Source organism: Manis javanica, chromosome 8, assembly GCF_040802235.1.
Source record: "Manis javanica isolate MJ-LG chromosome 8, MJ_LKY, whole genome shotgun sequence".
Classification (NCBI taxonomy): domain Eukaryota; kingdom Metazoa; phylum Chordata; class Mammalia; order Pholidota; family Manidae; genus Manis; species Manis javanica.
The window spans coordinates 90,545,499-90,562,343 of NC_133163.1; the positions used below are offsets into that span (position 1 = coordinate 90,545,499).

A 16,845-nucleotide genomic window follows, 5' to 3' on the forward strand; every position below is an offset into this window, starting at 1 on the left:
GGATGGCATTTACACACAATTTTAGGGATAGCTATACTCCAAACACTCCTGGATTCTGACTCGCTCTCCCCAGCCTGATTCTTCAGCCAAGGCACCTCCCTGCACATACAGCCAGCCTGCTTTCTGTGAAACCTTTTCTGCCCATTGAAATCCCACATCTGGGTCCCTCTCCACTCCCCAACTCTCAGGCTTCTCACATTGCCCCCATCTATTCCAGAGCTACCACAGCCCTCTAGCCAGGCCTGCCCATAATCCACCACACCTCCCCTCTCTCACAGCCATTCTCTGACAGGTGAGGCAGCAAGTACCCTGGAGTGAGTGGCTTTGGGTACCTCCCAGGCTGAAGTGGGGTGATATAAGAAAAGGGGATTCTCTGAGCATCTGTCTTCCCCCTCTCTCCACCCATTCCCCACCCCCACGTCACTTCCACCCCCGCTGCCCCCAACGCACTTGAGTAACAGAATCAGGACTCCACGTCTAAGAGGCGCAGACCCAAGTCTAGACACGAGAAGAAAGACCCAACTTGAAAAGGTGCTTAGCCCCACTGTGTGCGGTGGAAGGTAGGAGTGAGCAGAGCTTAAATGTGAAACTAAAGTTGCCAGCCCTCTCGACCCCTTGGCGTCCTACGCAGTGAAGTGTGGGCGTGGAGTTCTTCCGCCTTTCAGGCTGGCAGAGTCTGAGTATCAAGTTTGAGACTCTGCATGGTGCCTCGGGTCGAGCTTCCTGGTCCCTTACGGGAAGACCGTTGCCCCCAGGACTACAGGGTATGCGGACTACAGCCAAATGTCTGAACTCCCTAACAGCTATGGCCTGGGCAGACTCGCCCACAACCCCAGCCCACGGGTCTCAAGACAGCGGGCCTCCAGCGCAGGGCAGCGGCGCCGCGGGAAGCCTCTGTCCCCGCCCCGCCGTGCCACACCCATTGGCTGGGCTCCGGTAGGCCCGCCCAGCGATCGGTCCTTCCAGCACTGACGCATGCGCAGGAACCCAACCACCGCCTCCACCGCTTCAGCACCAGCGCCCGGACAGCGGCGCCGCCCACGGGCATGGACGGTGGTAGCGGCAGCCGCAGAGGCGACCCGGCTCCCGGCCAGGAGCCGGAGGAGGGGAGGCAGCGGCCCGAGGGAGAGCCTTTGGCCCCAGACGGCAGCTCCCCGGACAGGTAGGGCGGACCTCTCCGCAGACCCCCGTCGCAGACCTTCCCAGCATCCGCCCCGGGTATCCCCAGTAGCCGCCATGTCTCCCCTCACTGGCCAGCCCCTCCCAGAACCCCTTCCATCGCTCCTCGCTCACAGCCCCCTGGCCGCACCCTCACTCTGCCAGGTCAGTTTTCTTCCTCACTGATACCCCCTCCTGTCAACCCCATCGCCCCCACAGCTGGGGCCCGGCCCCACCCACTCTTCTTGCCCAACTCTAAGGTGCGGGTTCCCCCGTTACTCTGGGCTCCCAAGCTCCTTTCTCTAGGCCCTACCCCTACTTCTTCTCAATAAGCCCCAAGCCCACAGCGACCTCAGTCCCGGTTCCAGCGTGTCAGTGTGTTCGAGGGTGTGTGTTGTAGACGGGGAGCTCGCCAAGGTGTGTCCTGGGGAGGGCAGATACTCGGTTGCCAAACCAGGGACTGTCTTTGTCCATCACCATCAGTCTCCAGTCTGCCCCGCATGGCCTGCTGCTCACGTGTGGGCTGGAGTCCCAGCCTGTGGCAGCAGCCAGCACTTGCCAGAGACAAGGGCAAGCAGGCTTTGAGACAGGCCACAGTCAGTACTGTCCGTGAAGGAGCCCCAGGCTGATGTGACAGAAGCAGCACCTTCCCGCTTAGCACCCGGATTTGATGCCTCTCCTCTCCTTTCTCCACCATATGTGCAAGGGATGAACCCAACCAGGTAGCAATATGGCGCAATTTCTCTACCGGCCTCATGTGCTGCCCTCTGAGTCCCTCCCCTAACACGACACTCCCTCTCTCTCCTGCCTGGACTGAAATAAGAGGCATTCTTTGGGGGCAGAAAGCAGAGATCTACACATTGTTTCCAGACTGCCCCAGTTAAAATGTACATTCTGTACTCAGAGCAAAGAGGAGACCCCACAAGTGAAGAAAAATGTTTTTTTTCCCTCTACTGTTAATACATCAGCCTGGGTAGATTTAGCCACCTTTCAGTCTGAAAGGCACAGAGCTTTCTTTAAGGGGGTGAGATCCAGGATGGATGTGTTACCTGCACCAGAGGGCTGCCTAGGGCTATGGTCTCACCAAAGAGCCAGAGATAGACAGGGCAGGGGCAGTGACAGGGGAAAGCAGGTGTCTGGGGCCAGAAGCATCCCTAGAAGTGACTGAAAAGTTCTTTCTGTCTTGGATATTTTGTCAAGACTCAGCCCTATCTTCCCCTTTTTTTTGCTCACTTCCTCTGTACATGGGGGTCATTCTTGGGCACAGGAACCACTTGCTCTCTTCCAGCAACTCCCTGAGACTCTGGCCCGGATTTGCACTTTCCCAGAAACCCTGAACACTAATCAGGCAAAGGGACTCAGTTCAGTTCAAGAAGCACAAATATGCTCCTAGCACTCTGAAGATAGACATACAGTGAATAAAGATGGTGCTCACACATGCACATGCACACATATATACATATACACACACATGCGCACACATATGTACAGAGTCCTTTACTAATGCATTGACTACAGAAAGATTTGAAATAGTTCATCTTTGTGTTTTTAAAATCACTTTTTTATTTTCCTATTGGCATAAGCTGCTCCCCCATCTGCCCTGGACACCCTGTGGGATCACAAGGATGTCCATATGGCTGTGTCTGTAGGCCTGAGGGCATGGTTCATGCACATGCACATTTGCCAAGTGGGAGCTCTGTGTCTGGGGCCCTGTCAGCCAGGCTCTGGCTGCTGTGGCTGTGGCCCCTTGAGGAGGCTTGCGTCACCACTTTCCACCCCTGTGCCTGCCCACTCCTATCACTTGGCTCACAGGCTAGTGAACCCAGACAGACAGCCCAGGAAGTTGTTCATCCCAGTCAGAGCCATAGAACTGAGAGGAGGAGAATGAAAGTGCTCCCCCAAGGGAAGCAAGGTCTGGGGTGCTTAACTAATATTATTACTAGGTCTCCTGAAAACAGGACAGCTGTGCTGGCAGGAGAAAGCTTTTATTCTGAGAAGAGTTAGGCTCTTGTCCTTGGAAGGGTTGAGGCAAGGCTGGGTTCTACAGCAGTCAGAATGTGGAGGGTTTCAAATTCTGCCACACTGATAATCATGGACACAATCAATAGGGCTGAGATTTGGGAGATGATCCTAGGTCCCTGGAGAGGAACAGAAGGGGCTGAAAGGGTCTGGGACGAGGGAGACCACAGTAGAAGCAAACCAATCGTAGAGGATAGAATCCCCCTTGAACAGGAGCCAGCTAAGGAAGGGGGTAGGCTTATGAGGTTTGGCAAACTGGTTAAAGGAGAGTGCTCCCATTCTCCAGCACCCTCTCTAGAGTGCTGGCTTCCTTTAATGAAAAAGAAATGGATACTCCAAGTGGGGGCCTGGCTCCTAGGATAAGCCCTGTGCTCAGTGAGTGCTGTAAGGCCATGGGCAGCTGGAATAGGCAGCCTAGCTACCCTCCCCTCCTGACCCCTGGTGGGCAGGCTCTTCTATCAAGAGGAAGACCAAGACTAATGGGTCATCCTCATGTCTTCAGGATCCAACCCAGACAAGCACAATGCCCAAGATGTAGCAGTAGCTCAAAAAAAATGTAGATGTCCACACTTACACACATGTTTAAACCCAGGCCATTTAGCCATCTCCCTTTGGCCCATGGGTATGTTCCCATAAGGTGTTTTATCTGCCAGGACACTGGTTGCTCTGTCATTAACTTTATGGGGTCATCTGAGGTTTTGCTTTAGAACAGCTTTGGTCAAATTCCTATTTTTCTGAACTTTGAGTTAGTAAGAAAAAAAGTATCAATGATTTAAATCAGGAGATCAAATTCTGATGTAGCTTTTGGATTACAAAAATGAAAGTATTTATAATTATATATGTAGTAAGATTCTCAAGGTGTGAGAAATTCTGAAAGGTGTTATATTATCTGAGGTGTCTAAAGAGGTCAAATGTAAACATAAGTATATTTCTTAAATCCCATGCTCCCTGCAGCACTGAGTATGGGGAGGGACAGGGAAAGCAAATGTGTTTTCCATATGCCAGGCACCTTACATACGTTATATCAGTTAATTCCCATACCAAAGCCTACAGGGGGCATTGTCATCATAACCTCATTCAGCAGACAAGGATGTCAATGCTCCAAGAACTGTGTGTCTTTCTCAAGGCCCAGAGCTAAAGGATGATAAAGCCAGGAGCCTACCTCCACTCCTCCCCGATTTTACTCTCAACATGAGCATCATTCCGTCCCAGACTGCTATGCCTGCCAGGCATCCTTCTGGAAGGAAAAGGAAGAGCTTGCTTATTCTTTCCAGTCCTCTACTTGATCTCTGGGTGAACCCAGCCTTCGTGGGCAATGTCCACTTGCCACCACGGCTGGAACTCTGACCCACAGCCCCCTCAGCAATGCAGCAGGCAGGACTGGAATGGGACTTATGCAAGCTCTGGCAATCCAGGTAAGCCAAGAAGATAGGGAGAAGGAGATAGGGCTCTGCTAAGGCTTCACAACCCAGAACCCCTCTGGGAACTCCCACATGGCCCTTAGGCACTCTGTTCTGTGGCCATCTTCTGTCCTAGGTCTGGCAATCCACGGGGGTGGGACACCACCTCCCTGTGCACCCAAGGAGTGGGGCTGGGTCCATGCACAGAGTGCAGCCCTCATGAGTAACTTTAAAAGAGGAATCTATTGCTGACTCTTCCTTGGCGGTCCAAACTCCCTCTCCCAATTGTGCACTCCCCTGCAAAGCAAACCTTCTGCCCCATGGCCCAAGGATGGTGGAAGGGCAGAGGTTGCCTCTGCCAAACTCTACTGAACCCCCATCACTGTCAAAGTTGGGCCTTCCTCTAGGTTTCTGCAGCCCTCGGTGACTTCCTCTCTCACAGCACTCAACATGTGGGACTGTTGGCAACATCTCCCACCTCTATAAGTGCCTAGACAACAAGAACTGGGCCTTATTCAACCTAGCACCACTGTTAGTAGCCTGTTTAGCATTCCATATTCATTCAGCAAACATTCCCTGTACATCTACTGAGTACAAGGCACTTTTCAAGGCACTAGGATATAGAGATGAACAAATAAATGCCTCAGGCCCTATTTTCCCAGAGCACACATTCCATATGAGTCAGGCAATAAGCATGACAACTACCTAATGCCCAGGATGGCAAATACTTTGAAGCAATATAAAGCAGGTTAGGGGGCTAGAAAGCAGATAGGAGTTTCTTTAGAAAGGGTAGTCAGGGAAGGCTTCTCTGAGGAGGTAACAGACTGAGACTAGACTACAAGAAGGGTGAGTGCCATGCAACTATCTGGAGGAAGAGCATCCCAAGCAGAAAGAGAAGACAGTTCAAAGACTCTCAGGTAAGTACAAAGTCGATTGCTCAGATGCTCAGGAAATGTCTGACAGGAGAATGAACAGGCAACTAAAGCAGAAAGAGTACAGGACTGCAAATCAGAACTAGGCTTAAGGCCCATTCTTCATGTCTCACTGAACCTCAGTTTTCAAATCTATGAAAAAGAAAGTATTGCTCCGGTAGGGTTTTTGTAAGGAATATATAAGATCATATATGTAAAAGCATGTTCAATGCCTAGCATAGTGTCCAGCATGCAGCAGACTGCAAATAATGTTTTCTGAGTGCATGGCAAGATGAGTGAATGAGACAATGGACCCCAAAAGATAGATTGGGATATAGAGCTAGAGCCCCAACTCTCCTCATCTCTCCCCCCAGGACTAGTAACAGAGCCCCCACCTCCCTCTCTCAGCTTACTGACCAATGCTGAACATGGGGTGGCCCAACCACATCCCTCAGCACAATCACCTCTGCCTCCTCTCTCCTCTCTCCCTAGGTCCCAGAGGAAGGCTGTGGCCCCTGCAGCAAGCCCAGAGAGAAGCTGTTCCTTCCACAGCTGCCCCCTTGAAGACCCTTACAGTTCTTCAGGTCCCCCAGCAACAACTTCCACCCTCCAGCCTGTGGGCACATCCAGCCCCTTGGCCCCTGCCCACTTCACCTATCCCCGGGCGCCACAGGAATACAGGGGGGACAGTTCCCTGCCAGGACTTGGGGACCGGGCAGCTCTGTGCTCCCATGGCTCCAGCCTCAGCCCTTCCCCAGCCCCCTCACAGCGTGATGGGGCCTGGAAGCCGCTGTCTGTGCAGCACCATGTGGTCAGCGTCAGGTAAGGAAGGTTCCGGCAGCCTGCCAGCTGCCATTGGAAGGTGGGACAGGGTTTAAAGTGGGGCTGATAGCCTCCCCCATCCCTCTGGACTCCCTCATTAGGAAGCAGCTTGGGATGTCCCCTGTCTCTGATGGAGAAGGCACCCTGGATGAAGGAAGAAGGGTTGGAGCTTGGGAACGGGAAAGCCTGAAGGATTGTTAATACCCCTGTCCTCTTTCCCACACCACTACCTCCCACCCTAGAAGAGGTCACTGACAAACCCTTTTCTTCTCCTCCATAGGCAGGAACAGACCTTCCAGATGCCAAAGAGGTAGGTGTAGACCTTTTCTGGACCCCTAGGAGTGACCAGGCTAGTGCCCAGTTTAGCCCCACTACCCTTTCTTGTTAACTCCTGAGCTCACCCACCCCCTGCTACCACACCCAACACCATTCACGTGGGTTCACTTCTACTTTCCCAGCTATTCCCAGCTGATTGCTGAGTGGCCGGTGGCTGTGCTGCTGCTGTGTCTGGCTGTCATCCTCCTCTGCACTCTGGCTGGACTGTTGGGAACCCAGCTGCCTGACTTCTCCAAGCCCTTGCTGGTAAGGGCCCAAGTGGAAGTAGGGCCCCCCCACCTGGCCACCTCAGCTCAGTCTAGGGCAGAAAGCTGGAGAGGCCCAGCTGGGGGTGGGGATGGCAGTGGTAGGTTCTCTACCCCCAGAGAGAGCTGGAGAGATGTGTAGAGGGGATATTCTCATCCAACAATCCAGGCAGGTGGGCTGGACTTCCCTGCTTCAGGGACCCAAAGGGGAGAGTCAGAACAGGGTGATGGAGAACTAATTCCTCCTCTCCTGCCTACATAATCTTCTCTGCCTTGTCCTGCAGGGCTTTGAGCCTCGGGATACAGACATTGGGCGTAAGCTAGTGGTCTGGAGAGCACTGCAAGCCCTCACGGGCCCCAGGAAGCTGCTTTCTCTTTTCCCAGACCTTGAGCCAAACAGGTAATGGATTCCCATCTTTCCACGTTTTGGGGAGTAAAGGAAAGGGCAAGGTCTCCAGAGAGGGGCCACTGGGTGACCTCCCCAAAGGCAGGTCGGAGGAGCTTGCTGGGCCCGCTGGGGAGTGATATCTGGTCTCCTGTGAACTCCCACCCCTTGATGGTGCCTGGCACAGATTTTCTCTCTACCTCAGCTCAAACCCTCACACCACTCTGAGCCCCACACCCTGGAGCAGAGCCCAGGAGAGCATGGTCCGGCCTCGGAGGATGGTGGAGTCTCTGGAAGATGGAGGAAAGGAGAGCTTCTTCTGTGGCCCCCCCGGTAAGCTGTACCTTGACCCATTCCTGTCTTTAATGGTGGTCCCCACCCCATCTACTAAAATAGGAGGGCCCAGGAGAACAAATTTAGGCAGACAAAAAGGGAAGGAGGCCAGCTGGTCACAGTCAAACCAAAGGAAGTTACAGATAGGAGAATGAGGCAGGTCTCAGGTGCTCCAGCCAGGTAGGGCCATGCTGGGTGAGGATGGGGCACAAGAGCAGGGATGCAGGCCCAGGGTCAGGCATTCAGGTACAAGTTTCAAGCTCCTGAGAATCTGTATCTCATATGGCCCTGGGTAAGCATCTTCCCTTTGGTGGGCCCAGGGTCTGGGGCCAAAGGCTGACCTCTGGGGGCTGTATTGCAGAGAAGAGTTATGCACAGCTGGTGTTCATGTCCACCTCAGCGGGCAGCCTGTGGAACCTGCATGCCATCCATTCCATGTGTCGCATGGAACAGGACCAGGTGAGCTGACTGCGGAGGTGCCAGGGGCTGGGGGGGATGGAACCAGGGACATCAGGGACCTGATCCCATGGAAGTACAGCTGAGCTAGGATGGTTGGGGTGGACTGGGGCAGAGCATTCCCTCCTTACACAATTATTCCAACCCTGCTGAGAGGCTCCAGGTTGGGGTGGGGAAAGAAGAGTCAGCTGTTCACAAAAGAGCCAAGACAAATTCTGGAAGTAAGACCATGCAGAGCCTGGGGATTTTTAAAAGGTCCTGAAAAGGAGCCTCAAGAGCTCTTGAGGAGACCCCAGCCCAAAGCTCCCAACCCCATGAACCCAAGCAGTGCTAAATGGACAACCCTACACCATAACATCTACAGAAAGGTTTGCTGCTAAAAACGGTGTAAACACCACTAAGTGGCCCAACCCACTCACTTCACACAGGGGTGTCCAAAGGACCAGAAGACACTGGTGGCAAACGTGTTCTGGAGTCGGATGCCTGAATTTAAGGCCAGCTCAAATCCCTCCCTAGCTTCAGACACATTTCTTAACCCCTCAGTTATATATATGTCTTTGCACATATAAAATGGAGATGATAATAGTACATTCCTCATAGGGGTGTTGTGACAATTCAACAGGACCGAATCTGTAAAAATATAGCATAATGACTGGCAATAGTAATCTCTTATGTTACTATTATCACCATGACCTCAGGTCCAAGGCCATACAGCCAGTTGGTAGCAGAACAGCAGAACAGGGCAGGGCCTCTGATTCCCAGGCCAGGGCTCTCTTAAACTACACCAGCTGTTGTGATGTCAGCAGCAGGTGGGAGAGAAAAGGAGCCATGAGAACTGAAAAAGAAAACACCCTGTCCCTAAGAGGGTTTCAGCAGACCAGTGGACAGAGGTAGGAAGTTAAGGTTTGGCAGTGCCTCTGATTCAAGAACATTTTAGCCCCCCCTTTTCCACCATTTGCTTCCAGGTCAGTTCCCTGGGCCCTTGGCCTGTTGCAACTGTGGCCGCCACTTCCACTCCTATGCCTGGCTCAGGCAGTGCAGTTGGAGTATGTGACCTGCAGGGACCCTTAGGGCAGGACCTCTCAGGCTGAGGTCTTGGGTAGCATCCCTGAGGCTCCTCTTTGATGGAGTCAGGACATAGCTGCTGGCACCTGGTCCAGGAACCAAAGACAGCTCTGAGGCCAGCCAGTTCTGCTGGGCTGTCAAGAAATCTCTTCCTATAGCTTTGCACAGTGGCAGTATTGTAGCCAATGAGGTTTATCCGAGGCGTGATTATTGCTAATTGAAAACTTTTCCCAATACCCCACCATGACAACTTGAAATATAGTCGACATTGGCAATTTTTTGCAAAAAAAAAAAAAAAAGATACCTCCCACCATTGCCCTACAGCCTGAAAGGGGGTGAGAAGGCCTTGGATAGGACCAGGGAAACCAGAGCCCCTGCACTGCCCCTGAGTTCTCTCCTGCTGTGTGTGCTATACAGATCCGCTCCCACACCCGCTTTGGGGCTCTGTGCCAGCGTACAGCTGCCAACGAGTGTTGCCCTAGCTGGTCCCTGGGCAACTATGTGGCCGTGCTCTCCAACCGCTCCTCTTGCCTGGACACTACTCAAGCAGATGCAGCCCACATCCTGGCCCTGCTGCGAGTCTGTGCCCTCTACTACCACCGTGGTGCCCTGGTGCCCTCTTGTCTGGGACCCGGGAAGAACAAGGCCCCAAACTGTGCCCAGGTCCCCACCAAGTGCTCCCAAAACAGTGCAGTCTACCAACTCCTGCACTTTCTGCTGGACAGAGACTTTCTGAGTCCCCAGACTGCTGACTACCAGGTACCCTCCCTCAAGTACAGCCTGCTCTTTCTGCCCACCCCAAAGAGTGCCTCCTTAATGGGCATCTACCTGGACCGCCTAGCCACCCCCTGGGAGCTCTCTGACAACTACACATCCATCACTGGCATGGACCTGGGCCTCAAGCAAGAATTGCTGAGGCACTACCTGGCCCAGGATACGGTATACCCCTTGTTGGCCCTGGCTGCCATCTTCCTCAGCATTGCCCTCTATCTGCGCTCCCTCTTCCTGACGTTCATGGTGCTGCTCGGGGTGCTAGGCTCCCTGCTGGTTGCCTTCTTTCTTTACCGAGTGGCCTTCCGCATGGCCTACTTCCCTTTCATCAATCTGGCGGCCCTCGTCCTGCTCAGCAGCGTCTGTGTCAACCATACCCTCATCTTCTTCGACCTATGGCGCCTCAGCAAGAGCCAGCTGCCCTCTGGGGGGCTGGCACAGCGTGTGGGCCGCACCATGCACCACTTTGGCTACCTGCTGCTGGTCTCAGGCCTCACTACGGGCGTGGCCTTCTATGCCAGCTACCTGAGCCGCCTCCCGGCTGTGCGCTGCTTCGCCCTCTACATGGGCACTGCTGTGCTGACGCACCTGGCGCTCACGCTGGCCTGGCTGCCCTCCTCTGCTGTGCTCCACGAGCGCTACCTGGCGCGCGTCTGTGCGTCCCGGGCGCAGGGCCCGTGGGACGGCAGCGCCCCCCGGCGGCTAGCGCTGGCGCTGCACCGGCGGCTCCGCGGTCTTCGGAGGGCTGTGGCCAGTACCTCGCGTCTGCTCTTCCAGCGCCTACTGCCCTGTGGCGTCATCAAGTTCCGCTACATATGGATCTGCTGGTTCGCTGCGCTGGCGGCAGGGGGCGCCTACATCGCCGGCGTCAGCCCGCGCCTGCGGCTGCCCACTCTGTCCCCACCCCGCGGCCAGGTCTTCCGGCCTAGCCACCCCTTCGAGCGCTTCGACGCAGAGTACCGGCAGCAGTTCCTGTTTGAGTGGCTGCCTGAGGGTGAGGGCGGTCACATGCCTGTGGTTTTGGTGTGGGGCATCCTGCCTGTAGACACTGGCGACCCCCTGGACCCCCGCAGCAACAGCTCACTGGTGAGAGATCCTGCCTTCTCGGCCAGCGGTCCTGATGCCCAGCGCTGGCTCTTGGCACTCTGCCATGGAGCTCGGAATCAGAGCTTCTTTGGAACCCAGCCAGAGGGCTGGCCCACTCTATGCTTCATGGAGGCCCTCCAGCGCTGGATGCAGAGCCCCAGTTGCGCCCGCCTGGGGCCTGGCCTCTGCTGTGGTCATTCTGACTTCCCCTGGGCACCCCAGCTTTTCCTGCACTGCCTCAAGATGATGGCTGTAGAGCAAGGCCCCCATAGCACCAGTGACCTGGGACCCCGGTTCAATACCCAGGGCAGCCTGGTGGCACTGGTCCTGCAGTTCCAGACCAACTTCCAGTACAGTTCAGACTACAGCCAGGCCCACCACTTCTACACTGAGGTCAGCCACTGGCTGGCAGCAGAACTGGGAAGAGCACCTTCTGGCCTCCGCCACGGTTGGTTCACTAGCCGCCTGGAGCTGTACAGCCTGCAGTGCAGCCTGAGCACTGAGCCTGCTGTGGTGTTGGCGCTGGCTCTGGCACTGGCCTTTGCCACACTGCTGCTAGGAACCTGGAATGTTCCACTTAGCCTGTTCTCTGTGGCAGCTGTGGCAGGCACCGTACTGCTCACTGTGGGGCTCCTGGTTCTGCTCGAGTGGCAGCTCAACACTGCCGAGGTCCTCTTTCTCTCTGCCTCTGTGGGCCTCTCTGTAGACTTCACTGTCAACTACTGCATCTCCTATCACCTGTGCCCACATCCTGACCGCCTGAGCCGCGTGGCCTTCTCGCTTCGCCAGACCAGCTGCGCCACCGCAGTGGGGGCTGCTGCCCTGTTTGCAGCCGGTGTACTCATGCTGCCTGCCACAGTGCTGCTCTATCGCAAGCTAGGCATCGTCCTCATGATGGTCAAGTGTGTCAGCTGTGGCTTTGCAAGCTTCTTCTTCCAATCTCTGTGCTGTTTCTTTGGACCAGAGAAGAACTGTGGACAGATCCTCTGGCCTTGTGCCCACCTGCCATGGGACACTGGAACTGGAGGGCCTGGTGAGGAGAAGGCAGGCTGCCCACGACCGGGGCCAGTGGGAGGAGCTCTTGTGTCCTGCTCAGAACAATACGAGCTACAGCCCCTGGCCCGGCGCCGGAGCCCCAGCTTTGATACCAGCACTGCCACCAGCAAGCTGTCCCACCGGCCTTCTGTGCTCTCTGAAGACCTACAGCTGCACGATGGCCCCTGCTACCCCCGGCCCCCATTGGCCCCTGCCTCCCCAAGAGAGCTGTTTCTGGACCACCAGACAGTCTTCAGCCAGTGCCCAGCCCTGCAGACCTCCTCCCCCTATAAGCACACCGGCCCCAGCCCCAACACCAGAGCTAGGCAGGACTCTCAAGGGCAGAAGGCCAAGCCCGGGCAGGCCTCACCCAAAGCCACAGACCACTCCCCCAAGCCCGAGGCTGTGGAGCCTCCTGATTGCCTCTGCTCCTCAGCCAGTACCCTGGAGGGGCTCAGTGTCTCTGATGAGACCTGCCTAAGTACCTCTGAACCCAGTGCCCGTGTACCAGATTCCATGGGTGCCTCCCCAGAGGACCTGGACAAAACTGAGCAAACAATACCTGAGCGTGGCCAGCTGAACAGGAAGCGGGACACCCTGTGGCTGGCACTGAGGGAGACCGTGTATGATCCATCACTGCCCGCCTCCCACCAGAGCAGCTTGTCCTGGAAGGGCCGTGGGGGACCAGGGGATGGCAGCCCTGTGGTGCTGCCCAACAGCCAGCCAGATCTGCCAGACGTTTGGCTGCGCAGGCCCAGCACCCACACTTCAGGCTACAGTAGCTGAGGGAGGCCCCGGGAAGACAGACCAGGCACAGAGTCCGTCAGGGATGACAAGGCAGGGGCAGCACCAGGCTGGAGCCTGATGGTGCTTCCCCACATCAGCACGGAGCAGTCTCACCCTCCAGTTGTGGATTTGAAATGCTGCCAGATGTTCCCATCCTGGTCTGAACTGCTGCTTACTCCCCTTATCTGGAGGATCCAGTGGGGAGGATCTTTGGCAGGAAACACCAAGCCCTCCTTGTGACCTGCTGAGGGCTCATTTGCCCCCACAGCTCCAACCAGGACCCACCCTCTGGAAGGGGGAAGGCCAGATATATAGCTCCAGGTATGAGGGGCCAAATGGCAAGAATTTCAGTGGGACTAAGGGACATGTGTCTTGAGACCCTGTCAGGATACCTCACAACTGAAAGAGCCCTGGGGAACCTCGGTAGCCTCCTGGTCCTCATACCTTTCAGGGACTCTTTCATCAAGACACTTCTTTTACTTTGGGGAGCATCTCTAGGCCAGGATTGGGCTGGGGCCTCTGTCCTGAATGCCCAAACCCCTCATGCTTCCAAGGCAGATGAGAAATTCATCAATGCCAGGCTTGGGGGTGAAGCAAGAGAAGAAGGGATGGTCAGCTTCAGAGCATCTCCAAATTGCAGGATGGCCCCTCATAGGAAGCAACTCTGGCATTGGGAGATGCCGCCCCTGTTAACAAACAATAAGAATCCTCTACATCCCTGCATTTTTTAGGTTACAGAACACTTGGGCAACCATGGTGTCCCTTGGGTCTCACCACTTTGCTCTGGGGCAGCCTGCAGTTGGCCATGTCCTTTATCTCCAGTTTACAGGTAAAGATGTTGAGACTACATAAGGTCAAGTGATTTATCCGAAGGCACATACATAGCTAGTAAATGGCAGAACAGGGTTCCTGACTCACTTCTTGACACATGTTCCTCCTGGCTTCCTGCCCCAAGGCCACTGGCCTCTGACTGTCTTGATCTTTTCACCCCTGTCTCCTTGCTGTTGCCACCTGCCTTGGCAGGTGTCTCTGAGTAAATGCCCCTCTCCTCTTTAGGTTGCCATCTCCAGAGAGAGCTACCCTGTGAGCAAACCAGAGCTCCTCCCCATTAAGCCTGGGCTTCCCCCGGACCCAACTGAGGCCCCTACCAGCAGCCATGGGGCATCCTGGCTGCTCTGATTCCCAGGGTTAGGTGTAGGGGCATGCATCTGCCAGGCCACAGTGTAGGGAGAGCCCCTACCAGGAGAGGCACCAAGGGCAGTAAAAGTTAAGCAGAATTCAGTTAAGGCAGGAGCTCAGGCCTGCCCTTTTTAGGAGTGTGTGTTCCCTAGGCAGGGGTCCCCATCTTTATAAGGACAGGTCTCTTGGGGGCCACTCAGCAGACCAAGGGCTGACTCCTCCTCCCCAAAGCAAAGAGTCTTTCTGGAAGGGTTTATCCCATGTGAGCTCATGACTCTGGAAGCATCAAGTTTACTCAACACCTACTCTGCATAAGGACTACAAGGGGACAGAGTCATTGAAGGAAAATGGAACATCTGCCTCAAGAAGCTCACCATCCAGCTAGGGATACAGTTCACACATACCTGCAGGCATCAGTGGCTCACGGATGGTACTGCACAGTGCACGCTGAGGGCCCTATGCCTGTCACCATTTGTATTGCTGGAACTCAAATACTCAGGACTGGGTAACCAGGAAGACTTCCTAGAGGAAGAACAGCTTGAGCTGGGTTTCTGAAGTCCCAAGTATCTCAGACTAGAAGGGACTTTAACTATCCCTTAACCATTCCAGTGGTTTTCAAACTTTGTTGCCTCAGGACCCTTTCTTCAAAGAATCTTTGTGTGGAAACACAGTATACAAAACAGATAAAAAGCAGCTATTCTAGTAATGCCAGGGTGGGGGGAGTACAGAGCCAACTCAGCCTCCCTTTCTACACCTCTTAGGGGGCCCAGGGAGCCCCTCAAACTCCTGGCACCTGTACAGAATGTGGTGTGAAAACCGCTGATCCAGGCTGTTTTATAGATGAGTATCCCAGAGGGGAAAGGATTTTTCTAGAGCCAGTGTGTGGCAGAGCTGGAGGCAAATCAGGGGGTGCTTTTTTCCCGCTATATTGTCAAGGTGTCCTATCACCCACCTCAAGTAGCCCTTGAGAAGTGGGGCAGAAACACAAATGAGACGCAAGACTTGTTGAAGAGACAGAAGACAATGGGCAGGAATGACAGGACACAGTGGCTCTTTTGCAAGGTAAAAGTAAATCAAACCCATTTGACTCCTGACACCAGGAATGGGAAGCAGTGACTAGGACCTAACTTGGACCTGTCCCCCTGCAGTCTGCTGGGACCTCTCTCTCTTCATGTCCAAGTGGAACTCAGCCTCTCTGGCCTAGGGCTGGTCATCAGGGTCCTGGCCTCTCTGCACCATGACCATGTCCTCTTGTTATTACACAGCAAGGGCCAGAGAGCCTTGGTCTCATCTGGGACAATCAAAGACAATGTGACCCCTTCTTCCTGAGCATGATCAGAAGTCTGGCCTCAAAAAGAGAGGCCAGCATCTTCGTTGCTTGTCGGTAACTCATCGAGGCTCCTCTGCCCCAGGTTGTAGGAGGGCAACAGGGACCTGGACCAAAAGGACCTACTCCTCCACACCCTCTTTTGTGTCTTGCAAATGGAGACATTGGTGTCTGGAGACAGAGCTTCAAAACCTTTGCCTGAACACAATTGAAATGTTACATTATTTGAAGGGTGGGTGGGGTGGGCATCAGAGATTTAGGCACAACTGAGGGAATTTCTGGGTCCCATTCTGGCAAGCCATGGCCACATAGCCCTGCAGGAAGGCAGATGAGCCAGAGAAGCTGAGGAACCGACTGGATTTGTTCTTTATACCTGCAGGCCCCAAGAGCTAGGAGAACCCAGTGGTGATCTAAAACATCATGTCACACCTACAGTGGCCCAAACCAACAGCAGACAGTCCAAATCAGAGGGTAATCCAGCCTGCCTCTCTAGTCCCAACTTCGGAAAGTAGGATTCAAAGCATGTTCTATTTCCTTTGGGTATTAGCAGATCTGTTCACTTTATTATTATCATAGGTGGTTACAGTAACTGTATGGTTCTGAACACTCGTGGAAAGAGGCTCAGAAGCATATTGTGAGACAGGGAAAACCAGTCAGAGCCTCACATTTGCTCTGGAAAATTCAAGCAATGGTTTCTTAACACTGAGACACTTTAAAATAGAACTGTATCAATGTTCATTTGGGAACTGAGGTCATTGCTCTAATTTGTGCCACAGATCCTTGAACTTATAAGTACATGTGGTGTATCTTTTTAAAATGTAACTTGGTACAGTTTGTTCCTATAGGAAAATCCATTCTCCCATGGCTGTGGTGTTTGGTGACAATGTTAGACAGAAATTGATTTGACTGGCAGAATCAGATCTTACTGGCACGTGGCATATCCCATACCATGATATTTAGGCAATATCCCAGCTTGAGCCTGATTCTGAAAGACATCTCACAAGAGATCTATAAGCTAAACTTCCCAGCCCCCTCCAACTCATTCTATTCCTCTCCCAGTGTGTTACAGGATAGGGAGGCAGGTGAGGGGTATCAGGAAAGAGGATATGTTGGTTTACAACCACCCGTTAGCTGGAGAGTTTCTGATCTTCCATGGTGGCCCTACCTCAGCCTTTGATAATACATGTGGGCAATGAAAAATTCTCTAGTACCCCAAGCCATACGTCAAGATCCCATTTTCTTGGAGACAGGAAAAACAGACATTCCTTTCCCTTGTTCACAAGGAGGACTGTAACTCAAGGTTTGGAGCTGTTTATGTTTTTAGGTCCAAAAAATGTAACTCAATTCACTGGGAAGATAAGCAAAAGAAAGTCACTATGTGCTATGTAAATGGTTGGCTATCCAAAGCCACCCTGTACTGAAGAGCCCTAGAAGGACCTTGATAAACTTTTAATTATTATCAGGCCTCTGTGTGATTATTCATGTTATACCTCAACAGAGAGAAAAGATTAGCACTCTACCAAATTCACAG

The 16,845-nt window shown here is 53.8% G+C and overlaps 1 protein-coding gene and 1 non-coding gene across 5 annotated transcripts; both read left to right on the plus strand.

Moving 5' to 3' along the window:
* Positions 1-972: 972 nt before the first annotated feature.
* On the plus strand, positions 973-16,773 carry DISP2 (dispatched RND transporter family member 2). Of its 4 annotated transcripts, none has more exons than XM_073211637.1 (9): positions 1,029-1,162; positions 4,452-4,592; positions 5,981-6,310; positions 6,591-6,620; positions 6,769-6,892; positions 7,176-7,291; positions 7,482-7,609; positions 7,971-8,068; positions 9,548-16,773. In XM_073211637.1, exons 2-9 carry the CDS (start codon positions 4,543-4,545, stop codon positions 12,806-12,808), a joined length of 4,137 nt encoding a protein of 1,378 aa, XP_073067738.1. In that variant the 5' UTR covers positions 1,029-1,162; positions 4,452-4,542; the 3' UTR covers positions 12,809-16,773. The 4 variants fall into 4 exon arrangements, with proteins under 4 accessions (XP_017523197.2, XP_073067738.1, XP_073067737.1 ...); XM_073211636.1 differs by having other exon boundaries at positions 1,050-1,162; positions 4,304-4,592; XM_017667708.3 differs by lacking the exon at positions 4,452-4,592 and having other exon boundaries at positions 973-1,162.
* Positions 9,287-9,423, plus strand: LOC118972483 (U4 spliceosomal RNA). The gene has a single exon (XR_005061502.1). It is a non-coding gene; the product is annotated as a U4 spliceosomal RNA (small nuclear RNA).
* Positions 16,774-16,845: the final 72 nt, after the last annotated feature.

What these genes read in the sequence shown, in the direction of transcription:
- DISP2 (XM_017667708.3), top strand. Translation starts at nt 1,047, where the DNA reads ATGGACGGTGGTAGCGGCAGCCGCAGAGGCGACCCGGCTCCCGGCCAG. An exon ending in ACCTTCCAGATGCCAAAGAG is followed by an intron (nt 6,621 to 6,768) that starts GTAGGTGTAGAC and finishes CTACTTTCCCAG; the next exon opens with CTATTCCCAGCTGATTGCTG. An exon ending in GTCGCATGGAACAGGACCAG is followed by an intron (nt 8,069 to 9,547) that starts GTGAGCTGACTG and finishes TGTGCTATACAG; the next exon opens with ATCCGCTCCCACACCCGCTT.